The sequence below is a fragment of the Fukomys damarensis genome, unplaced genomic scaffold (assembly GCF_012274545.1).
Source record: "Fukomys damarensis isolate Sample0158 unplaced genomic scaffold, DMR_v1.0_HiC HiC_scaffold_37, whole genome shotgun sequence".
In the NCBI taxonomy this organism is placed as follows: Eukaryota; Metazoa; Chordata; class Mammalia; order Rodentia; family Bathyergidae; genus Fukomys; species Fukomys damarensis.
The window spans coordinates 37,984,483-37,996,959 of NW_022900949.1; the positions used below are offsets into that span (position 1 = coordinate 37,984,483).

At 41.4% G+C, this 12,477-nt stretch overlaps 1 protein-coding gene and 1 long non-coding RNA gene across 2 annotated transcripts in view; one reads left to right on the forward strand and one right to left on the reverse strand.

The window, feature by feature from the left end:
• Positions 1–8,685, reverse strand: part of Hsd17b13 (hydroxysteroid 17-beta dehydrogenase 13) — a 20,049-nt gene extending 11,364 nt beyond the window's left edge. Inside the window, exons 1-4 of the mRNA XM_010606730.3 lie at positions 7,988–8,685; positions 4,575–4,682; positions 2,665–2,796; positions 481–587 (exon numbers count right to left, since the gene is read on the reverse strand). Of these exons, the coding sequence (XP_010605032.1) occupies positions 481–587; positions 2,665–2,796; positions 4,575–4,682; positions 7,988–8,197 (557 nt within the window). The 5' untranslated portion in view covers positions 8,198–8,685. The remainder of the gene's footprint in view (positions 1–480; positions 588–2,664; positions 2,797–4,574; positions 4,683–7,987) is intronic.
• On the forward strand, positions 6,351–8,084 carry LOC117284514. Its single transcript, XR_004515633.1, has 3 exons — positions 6,351–6,475; positions 7,749–7,824; positions 8,006–8,084. It is a non-coding gene; the product is annotated as an uncharacterized LOC117284514 (long non-coding RNA).
• Positions 8,686–12,477: the final 3,792 nt, after the last annotated feature.

Here is a 12,477-nt window from a genome sequence, read left to right on the forward strand (position 1 = left end):
CTCTCTCTCTCTCTCTCTCTCTCTCTCTCTCTCTGTCACACACACACACACACACACACACACAATTTCATTGCACAATCACACAAGAAAAGGTTTTAACCTAATGCCACTGTGGTTGGCTTATATCAGTTTTGGTCACCTATGCCATGATAGATTTATTTTCATTTTTAACCTCTGTATGTTCTGCTTAAGTCTATGTTTCCTGTTTCTTTTATCAACATCTGCTCATTCCAGGACAGAATGGAAAGTTACTTGCATTGCTCTTTTCCTACATTGTTTTAGAAAGTTTTTAGAAATCTAAAAATACTTGAATAAAATGACTACCAGTTTCACTGCTTTAGAAGTCATTTTAAAATCAATCTACCCAAATGTATTAATTCTTTTAATCCAAAGTTACCATGCTGGGAGCATTAGAATCTGAAGTCTAATAATTCCTTAAAAGTACAGAAGTATACAGTGCTGCTGGCCGGAAAAGCTCACCAGTATGGAATGAGATAAGGGATCACTCCATGGCCACACACCGAAGCCACCGTGACGATGTGGCCGTAGTCTCTCTTCATCATGGATGGAAGAAGTGCTTTTGTGATCTTCGGGTCAGTGCAGGAAAAGGAGAAGCAACAACACGGGCATCAGGCTTCTGAATAAGAGTTTGCTCTTCTCAGGACAGAATGGCATTTGAGAGAACTTTTACAATGAAATGAAACACTTGTTAAGAGTCCATGCCGCTTCTATACACATGCCAGAAATAAAAAAAGATTAAAATATATGGGTTTGGGCCGCCAGTGAATGCGGTACCATCTATGTCATGTGCCAAAAGCCCATCTTACTCTTTCCTCTTCCTTCAAAAGGCACCAGAGAGCTCCTTTCAGGGTATGTCAGGTAAACAGCATTATTATTTTCGTTGATTTTGTGTTGATGGAGCTCAAACCTCGTGCCTCACACACGCTAAGCAAGTCCGGTATCATTGAGCCGTAATCCCAACCCTGGATGATATGATTAAAAGAGGAATTCCATTTTCAGGGATAAAGGGATGCTCTACGGTAATCTGGTATTGTGCGATTGTGTTTGGTTTTGGGCCTTCTCATCCCAATTGAAATTTTGTGCACCTGTATTGAGACAGGCGAGGAGAATAAGCTAACCGTTCTATACTGGCCCACAACTGTTCCATATCACGAGTAGACACCATCTCTTGCTATTTATAAATTACAAATTATGTGTATATGCTAGGAGAAACAGAAGTCTTTTTCTCCAAAAAGATTGAATGCTTTATAAAAAATAGCAACAGCAATTTATACAGGCCTATGCAAATTTGTAGAGCCAGAGCTGCCAAACCAAGGCATCTGCAGATTCCCAACCCACAGACTGCGAGTGGAGACCGAACATTAAATTTGCTGCCTTTGAGGGGAGCAGTACAGGGGTTTGAATCTGGGGCATTCCCGGTGAACTACAGGCACCCCCACTTTTATTTTTATTTTGAGACAAGGTCTTGCTAAACTACCAGGTTGGGCTTGAACATGTGATTTTCCTAACCCAGCTTCACAGAGTGCTGGAAATTTTGGTATACTTTGTTATGCAGCTGTAGATAAGTAACATATGAGGTCTCTGTTGTTTGGTGGGTGTGATAACCAATTAGCATTGCCATGTGTGAAGGGCTGGGGAGTGTGGAGAGGCACATCGCCTTTTTCCTTCTCTCTTCCAGAATCCAAGGTTGCCAGGCATGATGGCACATGCTGTAATCCCAGCCCAGACTGAGGTGGGAGAATCACCATAAGTTGGAGACCAGCTGAGGCTACATAGTAAGACCTTGTCTCAAAACACCAAAGGAAGAGAGAGAGAGAGACTATTCAGGGTTGGCCTAGGTTCTACATGAATATTGAGGCCTAGAAAAAGAAGTTATTCTACAGAGAAATTTGTTTCAGTCTCCCCCAAAGTAACTAAAACAGACTTGGTGGCACACGCCCATAATCTCAGCACCCTGGGAGGCAGAGGCAGGAGGATTGCAAGTTCAAGCCCAGACTGAGCAATTTAGCAGCTGAGCAAGTCTCTGTCTTAAAATTTGTAAAAAAAGTGTTGGGGATATAGCTCAGTGCAAAAGACCTTGGTTCAATCTCCAGTACCACACACAAACCCAGCCCAATTCAATCCAAAAATTTAACCAAGTGCAAGAGGTTTCTTGACCCGTATTTCCGAGTCCACATTCCATGGGTCTTGAACTTATCTGAGAGTCCCGCCCAGAAATGTCCCCCACGCCCGCATACCTCTGAATAGTTACTTCTGCTGTCCTTCAGTCCTAAAACCCCACGAAAGGAGGGCGCAGATGAGTGTACAGGATGTAGGTTTCCTCTAATGCATTGCAAGACCGAACCATGCGCACCCCCAGCAGAACTGCACACCTATTTGCTGGAGTTGGGTTTGTGCCAGGCTTTGTGTTGGACACTGGTGAATAATAGAGACCAATGCTTTCCACTCTGGGTTGTGGTGTCCCCTGGACTTTGTGCCCTCTGTGAGGGCCTCTGTGGCTTTTCTATCCAAACAAATCAGATGATCCCTGATTTAAGGCAAAGACTTGGCCACTTTCCCACTTAGAGGTAGGTGAACATAATCATAAACTTCATGTGTCCTCAGAGAAGGTGTCAGACATAAACTCACCAGACTTCTACTCACCCAGAAATGTCCAAGGATGTTGACCTCGAATGTCTTTGAAATCTCTTCATCCTTGGTACTGAGAAGTTTTGCTGGATATATCGCTCCAGCGTTGTTTACCAGGATGCTTATATCACCCACTTCTTTCTTTACCTTTGAAAATTCAAACAATGCCTTCATTGGGTGTGTTATACAAACTCTAGGTTTTGAGAGTGCTGTCATGAGGGATTTGACTTCTTTATTCTACTTGGTGAGGTCTCATAGTTTAGGCATGAGAGAACTTCCAACTCAAACAGTGGGTGTGTGGGAAAAACTGCCATAAAAATTGCCAGAATTGTTTTGGTAGCACTGGAGATGAAACCCAGGGGCTTACATTTTTTAATGTGTAGATTTCAGGACTTAGTACATCATGAATTTTGAAAGCTTATCAATGATGTAAAATTAATATTTGTGTTGAGTCATTTGTACGAAAATGGATGCACCTTGAAGACGTTAGATGAAATAAATCAGACACAAACTTAACTACTGCATGGTTTTTCTTATATGAGAACCCCAAAATATTAAAAAGTCCAAAATAAGAGACAGAGAACAGGGGAAAAAAGACAGAGAGAAAGAAAAGGTGATTTTAGTCCAGCATGGCCAAGGAATCTAACAGTGTGCCTTGATTTAGTATAAATATTTTAGGTATTTTATGTTTTTTGGCTTTTAGTCTACACATTAATCTGTGTTTATGATAATTAACTTGATAAAGACATAAATAAATCAACCTGATGCTGGCAAAGCCAAAAACTAAAAACAAAAACAAGGGTGGAGGGGAAGGTGAAAAAAAGAATTGAGATGTATTATGTACATGTACTAGTTCCTCTTGAAGAATGCAAACGTTATGTACTGCAGATAGGTAGTAATAAAAGGTTGTGTTGCTGAATTGATATGTAAGTTGTGAACAAATTGTTTTATTTATTTTTTTCAGCTTTAATTGAGTTTATTGGTACATTTTAGGGATACAATACAGTTACATTCATTGTTGGGATCTTGTACCTCTACATGACAAGTCTTGGTTCTCAGTTTTTCCCCTTGTCCCTGTCCTCCCTTCACCCCCTCCTCCCCTCCCCATCTACAACCACTTTATTTCTATCTTTTCATTATCTCACATTTTTTTCTTTTCCCTTTTCACCCTTCCCCTACCCATCCCACCTTCCCTACAGCTGTGGCTCCTTTCTTCCCATTTCTAAATGTCAGTAATCTTATTAGGATCTGTATTATTGCAGATTATTCACACCAGAGAAACTATTCGGTATTTACACATGTGTGCCTTATCCAAATGGTTTTAAAATGTTGATTGAGTCATCCTGACTTCACTACATGCAAACTACATGAACTTTGTCTGGCTTAACCTTTCTGAGTCTTAACTTGTTTACCTATAAAGTGAAGTTAATAGAATCGCTGAATTAAGTTGAAGAATGCAATAGTATATTAGAGTGCTTGACTGTGTGAGTACTTGATGTTTACTCTTTCAAGTTGTTCTAATAATTATTAATACCACACTTTCTGTAGAAGATTAGATGAACATCAAAATAAATGAAACTTCACAAAGGAAGGAATTAAAGGGAAAGAAACGATGAAAAAGTAATAGGACGAAAAATGTAGTACGTAAGCCATTTTCCCCGATGATAAATATTTTGCCAGCCACTCTGGGGCACCGCTTAAATCTCCAATCAGAATAACACTGATTCATAACAAAGTACAAATAACGGGCAGAGCTGAGTAGATCACGTACAAAGGAAAAGGTACATGAATGCTTCGAGCACATCACTATTTCACTGAGCGGCGGAAGTCTACCTAAAAGCTGGGGGTTAGGTGTCTGTTCGTGTTCTCAGTGAGTGGCGGTAGCTACAGAGCCATCGGAGGAAACTGGCGACAGGAAGTCTCACCTGGGTCACCGAGCTGTAGATCTCCTCCCTGTTGCTGCAGTCCACCTTGTAGGCGTGCACGGTGGCCCCGAGCTTCCGGCATTCCCCCGCTGTTTCCTCAACACCTTGCTGCCATTGGGAAAACCAGATTTCAGGAAAGAGTGGAGGAGAAAACACTGGCAAAGTAATTTTTCTAAAGATGTCTAAAATGCCTCCTTATGTGTAAGGACATTTCTTTAGAGTAACTACTTGCCTCATTTGCAATTGGATTGTACTCAACTTTTCTGCCAGGGGATGCTCCGATGAGCACAAAAGAAAGAGCAAAGAAAACTCCTCTCTGCTTTTCCAGTGTTTGACCTTGGCCTGGAGGTTCCCTAGGAGGCAGTTTCTCAAAGGCAGGTTACTTTTGTGGACTGAGGAGGATGTGGCTCTTTAAGGTGTGTTGGAAAGCTGTGTTTGAGTATGAAGGAAAGAAGTTTCAACGACTCATTTGACACACATTTGTCAAGCACTAACTAGGTAATAGGCCGTAGAGTGCTGAGCAGCAATTTAAAAAATTTTTTAAAGACAGGGTCTCAACGTGTAGCCCAGACTGGCCTTGAACTCACAGTCCTCCTGCCTCAGCCTCCTGAGTACTACAATTACAGGTGTATGGCTCCAAGCATGACTTACAATTGTAAACTATATAGTCTGCTCTTCATGCTTTTCTTGAGTATTCTGATATATCCCTCTGACAAGGAAAGGGGAAGAGGTGTCCTCATATGGGAGACACATGCATAGGGAGACCAAGTGTCCACCCAGGAGAAAACATTGTGTTGCTCTGGTGGTTTGTAGTGAAATGGGCCAAGGCTGCCGGATGGACTCTCATTTAGGGGACAATCTTGCCTTGAAATCTAGGACATGGAGACAAAGCAACTTATTTTTCAACCTAAATTCCAAGACCTTTTTTCTAAGACAAAATTGCCCTAATGCTTCTCAATGTGCATTTCTGGAAGATGAGAATTCTTTTCAAGTTTTGATATATGGCAAATTTTATAATAAGTTTTTTTGTTTGTTTGGTACCGGGGATCGATCTCTGGTCCTTGTGCTTGCTAGGCAGGTGGTGGAAGCACTGAGCTAAATCCCCGGCCCTATAATAAGGTTTTGATTGGGTCGTTTCCTTTACGGTTTGTAAATTCTATGGTGAAGAAGAGGGGATACCTAATGTTCTGAGATGGCAGAGGGGCTGCTGGAATTTGGATGCTGGAACATTGGCTGGAGTTTTCCTTGGCCAGCACTGCTTCCCCGGGCCTCTGTATTGCCCTGCTGGGGACCAAGCCCCGGTGCAGTCTCCTGAAATCCCATGAACGAACTTTAACAGAGATCAAGGCCCTGGGAACAAAGCCAGTGCCCTCCAATTAACCTCGTTAGGGTTGAAAGAGTGGAAGGAGAGGCAAGAGGGTCTTTCCCTGACTGGCTCCAGCTGGTCGCTGGCTGACCCTGCCAAACTGCAGGAACCCCTGCTACCCTTACCTTGTGTTTTCGATCTGATTTAGATTTGAGAGAGCATTAGCAAGCAGAGCTCTCATCACTTGCTTTGACTGAAGAATCAAAACTTCTCCAGTTCTTTTACTGAGCTAGTGCACAGCGCCATGTTATGCCTTGCTACCTTGTAAGTGAAATGCTGGCTTTAGCTTCAACTCCAGGGGACACTGTTGGGTTCACTTGCTACTGGGTCCCTAAAGCAGCAGTTGAGACCTAGTGAGGGGGAACTGCTGATGTGTCTTGGAAAGAGAAAGGAGTTAGTGAGGATGAAGAGCCAGTTGGAACCGTCCTGGACCAAGGGAAGTCAGTTTACAGCCTTAGAGTGAGTCTTTTAATATATGGAATATTTAGCCATAACACTGAAGGATTCAAAGAGAAGTTGGATTTGGAAGTCGGAGGTAGGAACTTAATTCATTTTAAATCTGATTTCTTTCAAATTTTACTTTTCTCATTTCACTGAAAACTTTAAAAATAAGAAATATAATAAATATGGTCCTGTCCCCAAAAAGGCACCTCTGGGAAGAGATTCAAAGATTAGATTTCATCTGGGCTTTCTCATAGATTTATACCTCTTGATATTTTTGGATAATTACCCTAAAATACCAGACAAGAATTTTCCCCATTTGTAAAGTTTAATCCTCCTCTAAAAATTCTTGCCCTCTTTTCAGATTCACTGGGAGGACCAAACTTATGCCAGATTATTTCCTGATCAACATGTCTCTTTCCTAACTGCCTAGCTCTGTTCATAGTACCAACTTTTTCTTGAGTAGCAGTATTCTTCACTATCCAGAAAGAACCCCAAAAAATGAATTCCTCAAGTTTGACAGTCACTTTTGATTTTTTTTTTTTTTTGAGACAGGGTCTCACTATGTAGTCGAGACTGAACTGGAACTCACTATGTAGCCCAGGCTGGTCTCAAACTCATAGTGATCCTCCTGCCTCAGCTTCCTGAGAGCTGGGATTAAAGGCATTCCCCACCAAGCCCAGCTGAGAGACCCTTTTGAAGTCCCTGGAAAAACTAGTGTCAACTACACATGGTAGCAAGGGTCTCAGGAAAGTAATACTGTGAAGGCAATTAAAATTTTGCTATGATTTCTGAAAATTTTGATTCCCATAAAACTTTGCAATATTTCCAATTCTTAAAATCCTATAAACATTTTTATGTCTATTTTTATGGTCCCACTAGAATTTATAAGTTTGGGGGAAATAGCCTAAGATCTCAGTTGATCAGATTCATTTTGGTTAATTATTTACAGACAAGAGTACAAGAAAAATACAAATGCCCAAGGGAAAGCCTGACCCTGCATGCAGATTTTAACACAATTAATGTTTACCCCATGCCAGGTGTGATTTCAGGCACTGAAGATATTCACTATTTCATCTTCTTACCCAGAAGTTGGCAAACATTTTGTACAAAGAGCCACATAGCAAATATTTCAAGATTATATGTGAGGAAGGTACTAAGGATTCCTGTCTCATGCTTTGTTTCTGTGGTTTTGGTTTTGACAACCACTTAAAAACCACTCTTAGCTGACCAGGCTATCCATTGGCTGGATTTGGCCCTTATCTACAACTTATTGTAGTCCATGCAAACCCTGGAGGCATCACCCCATTTCAGAGATAAGAAAATTGAAGCTGAGACGAATTTGTGTGTCTTGTCTGATCAAGCAGCTTGCAAGGAGCCTGGCTCTTCATCTTTCCTTATAAACCTGCACACAAGGTCATGAAAACCACCATTCCATCTCAGGTAGGTGCCCTTCCTCTAGCTCACCTGATGTATATGTTAATAAGACTCTAGAGACTCAAACTTTGAAAAAAGGACATGCAAAGATAAGCAGAGGCTGAATCAAGTGATTTAAAAGCTGTGTGTGTACGTTGTGACTCAACAGGTTGACAGATACTCACATTACCTTATTAATATCCCACAGGACCAGCCTGCTCTTCCGTTTTGCGAATTCATAGGCGGTCAGCCTGCCGATTCCATGCCCAGCTCCAGTGATGAGGACTATCTCCCCAGCTACAGACTTCCTCCTCCGGGGAATGAAGAACTTCAACAAAGACTCCAGGTAGGAGTAGCTGATGATGAACAGAAGTGCAAGGAGGTCCAAGATGATGTTCATGGTGCTGCTGTCCTGTCCTCCAGCTCCGTCCTATGCAGTCCTAGGGCAGGGATGGTTCTGCCTGGGCTCCAGGAGGAGCTGCGCACTTAGGTGCTAATGGGGAGGCAGAGGTGGCGCTGGGTTGGCTGCGTTCTGAAGGGTCATACACACACTCCTGGCTTTTGAAGTGGCGTCAGTTGCTGGTGAATGCTTAGCATAGATAAAGGAAGCCCCAAAAGAACATGCACTTTGGACCTGCTTATCTGAAAAGCAGTTGTGTACTGTGTTTCACCATGAAATCTCACCTCTAAAAATACCAAGCGTATCTGCTGTATTGCATCAGCTAATGGCCTGGTTGGTATCTTTTCCTTGTTTGTCTTCCTTCCTTCCCTCTTTCCTACTTTCTTCCTTTCTTTTTGCATGATATAAGGATGGAATCTAGGGGTCTTGTGTGAGCTATATAAAATCTCTGCCATTGATCCACTTCCCCAGCTCTTTTCATTTTATTTTGAGACAGCATCTCATCAAGTTGCCCAGGTTACACTTGAACCAGTGATCCACCTGCCTCAGCCTCCTGAGCATCTGAGAATACCATTTGTTAGTATCTTTCTGTGTCTCTCTGTGTGTGTGAGTGTTTCTTTTTTATGGAGGAAACAGGAGAAAGTAGAGATATCAACTTAAAGAAACTTAACATATGGATCAACAGAGCTTAGCTATCTCTCTATTTAATTGAGAAAATTTGGCATCTATACTGTTGCTAACTGTGTTACATGTGACTCTCAGTCATCTGAAAACCTTCTGCATTCAAAGGAGATTTTAGATTCTGCAAAACAATTGATTCCCATTGTGATAATACTGGAAAGAGAATTAGACCAGCAGTCAAAAGTCTCAGCTCAAAAGTAGTGACTTCTGGACACAAAAACAAACCCAGATGTACTCAGCTACCTCATTTTTGACAAAGAAGCTGACCATCCTCAGTGGAGGAAAGATAGCCTCTTTAATAAATAGTGTTGGAAAAATTGGATTTCAACCTGCCACAGATTAAAACTAGACCCTAATCTTTCACCATGCACTAAATTAAAATCCAAATCGATTAAAGATCTAAATATTAAGACAGAAACATTAAACTTGCTGGAAGGTAAGTTAGGCAGAACCCTAGAAGACATTGGCATAGGAAAAGACTTTATGAACAAATCCTCAGTAGCATGGGAACTAGAAGATAGAATCAACAACTGGGATCTCATCTTATTAAAGAGCTTCTGTACTTCAAAAGAAACCATCAGCAGAACTAAGAGACAATCTACAATGTGGGAAAAAATTTTTACCAGCTGTTCCTCAGACAAAGGACTATTATCATGAATATATAAAGAACTCAAAACAATCAGCCCCCCCAAATATAAAGACCCAGTTCAAAAATGGGCATCTGAAATGAACAGACATTTCTCAGACAAAGAAGTAAAAGCATCAAATATATGAAAAAATGTTCCACATCACTGATCATTTGAGAGATGCAGATGAAAACAACACTGAGATTCCACCTCACCCCATGAAGAATGGCTGCTATCAAGAAATCACACAATAACAAATGTTGGTGGGGTTGTGGGGAGAAAGGAACCCTTCTCCATTGTTGGTGGGAGTGCAGACTGGTACAACCACTATGGAAATCAATATGGAGATACCTCAAAGAGCTTGGACTGGAGGTTCCATTTGACCTAGCCATCCCTCTGCTGGGTATCTTTCCAAAAGAACTAAAAGAATCATATCACAGAGAAGTATGCGTACCCATGTTTATAGCGGCACAGTTTGTAATAGCTAAAACTTGGAAACAGCCCATTTGCCCATCCATTGGAAACTGGATAAAGATGTGGTTTTTCTATAAAATGGAATATTACTCAACCATAAAGAATGAGAAAATAGATTCATTCATAGGAAAATGGATACATATTGAAGATATACTCCTAAGTGAAATAAATAAGGCACACATGTGTAAATACCGAATAGTCTCTCTAGTGTGAATAATCTGCAATAATACAGAACATCCTAATAAGATTACTGACATTTAGAAATGGGAAGAAAGGAGCTAAAGGTGTAGGGAAGGTGGGATGGGTAGGGGAAGGGTAATAAGGGAAAAGAAAAAAATGTGAGATAATGAAAAGGCGGAAACAAAGTGTTTGTAGATGTGGAGGGGAAGAGGGGGTAAAGGGAGGGTAGGGACAAGGGGAAAAACTGAGAACCAAGACTTGTCATGTAGAGGTACAAGATCCCAACAATGAATGTAACTGTACTGTATCCCTAAAATGTACCAATAAACTCAATTAAAGCTGAAAAAAATATTTTAAAAAAGTAGTGACTTCTGTCTCAGTACCAGCTAATGTAACTGCTGTCGGCCACGTGGCTTATAAACAATAGATATCTATTTCTCCTGGTTTTGGAGGCTGCAAAGTCCAAGACCAATGCCCCAGCTTGGCATAGACTGCATCTGATGAGGTCCGGCTTCCTGGTTTCTGGACAGCTGGCTTTTCACATTGCCTCACTGGCCGAAGAAGGGATACAATGCTGCAGGGCTTTGCTGAGGATTCATCCCATGGCAGGTCCCTGGTGACCTACACACCTCCCAGAAACCCTAAGTCTAAAGCTATCACACTGAGGGCTAGGAGTTCATCGCATGAATTTGGGGGAACACATTCAGGCTATAGCAGCTTCCTGAAGCCAGGATGGACACAGCCCTTGTGATGCCTGGGGCGAGCCCTGCACACTGGAACAAAATGCTACTGAGCCCCAGGGTCAGGAGGGATGAGTTGGAGAATTCAACCCTGCTACACCACACTGCGGTGGGAAGCACACATCTGGCCTTTGGTTTGGACCTTGACTGTTATCTATTAAAAATGAGTTCTTCACTACCTCATTCTGCATGCAGGCTTGCAGAGATATTTATATGGAGCTGTTAAGTATTAACACAGGTGGTTTAGAGGAGTCCTCATGTGAGGCTGCAATGCAGGGATTTTTCCAGGCTGAATGTGTGTGACTACAAACAGAGCTGAGGACTAGCACCGAGGTCACACGCTGTTGAGAGACTTGTGAAAATCAGCTTTAATGTCTACGGTAGGACCTAGATTATTATACTTCCAGGAATTTGAATTATCCAAGAATTAAGAAAAAGTGAAAGAGTTAATGTTCTCAAATAGTGTGGATGGGGGAAACGTTGAGCCTATGAGATAACCTGGTAAACTATCTTTTTTATATGTTTTCTAGGGGTCAGAATCTTCATGTCGTTCCAATACTGGATTCTGCTTGCTTCAGTAATGCTAGAAACACACAATCTGCCCTAGTTTTCCCAATTTTTGAAGTTTTTGGTATGTACATCTTTGTGACATTACTAGGTTCACTGCAAAATATTTTCATAAGTAAAATTTTTCTGATAAACAAGTTTCATGGCAGGCGCAGTACCACTGAGTTAAATCCCCAGCCCAATGTTTTAAATTAAGTTGCTTTCTTCTGATAGGAATGAAGTACCTTGGCTTTGTCATTAACTTTCTTTGTATCACACAATAGTATGAATTGCTCTCAGTAAAATTTTCTCAACTAAATTAATATCGGCTATGGTGTTTAGAACCTTATTGAACTGAAAGCCTTTCTGAACTGTGCCTGCTGTTTTCTTTTCCCACTGAAATGCCCTCTGGCCATCCCCGGTGGAGATTTCAAGAAGGTAACTGGGAGTATGTCTGGAGTTTAGAGGAGGGACCCAGACTAGGAAGAAAAATGTGGAAAGAGTGACTGATATTAAATTTGTGATACGGAATCACCAAATCAATGGTAATTGATGTTGAATTTAATGTTAAGTTTATGTTAAAAAACAGATCTAGTCATAATTTTGGCGAGGTGAGAAGAAAGAAGATAGGTATAATAGGCATTCAGCTTTGGTGCTTGCTGGAAGTACAGTTCTCCACAGGGAACACAGACATAGCAGGGAAAATCCTGGGCACTTTTTTTTTTTCCCCATCAAAGAATGCTTTATTTACAAGAAGCTTAGAAGTAAAGTACATGCTCTAGAGCTTCTCAGAGTTTTCCACTTCAGAACTTTAGGAGGCAGGGAGCAGAGCTGGCTTCAAGGACTAACCCAGGCCTTCACACAGAGCCCTGAATTCACTCTGCTTTTGCTATCCCGAGATCCTAAATTACACTGGGCCCATGCATTACGTAGGCTGCACTAGCAGGGATAATATATTTTTCCTGAGGACAAGAACTGCATTATGAGTTTAGTTTTCCTGTGGCTTCTTGTTGCTTCTTGGAATCTGGAATCT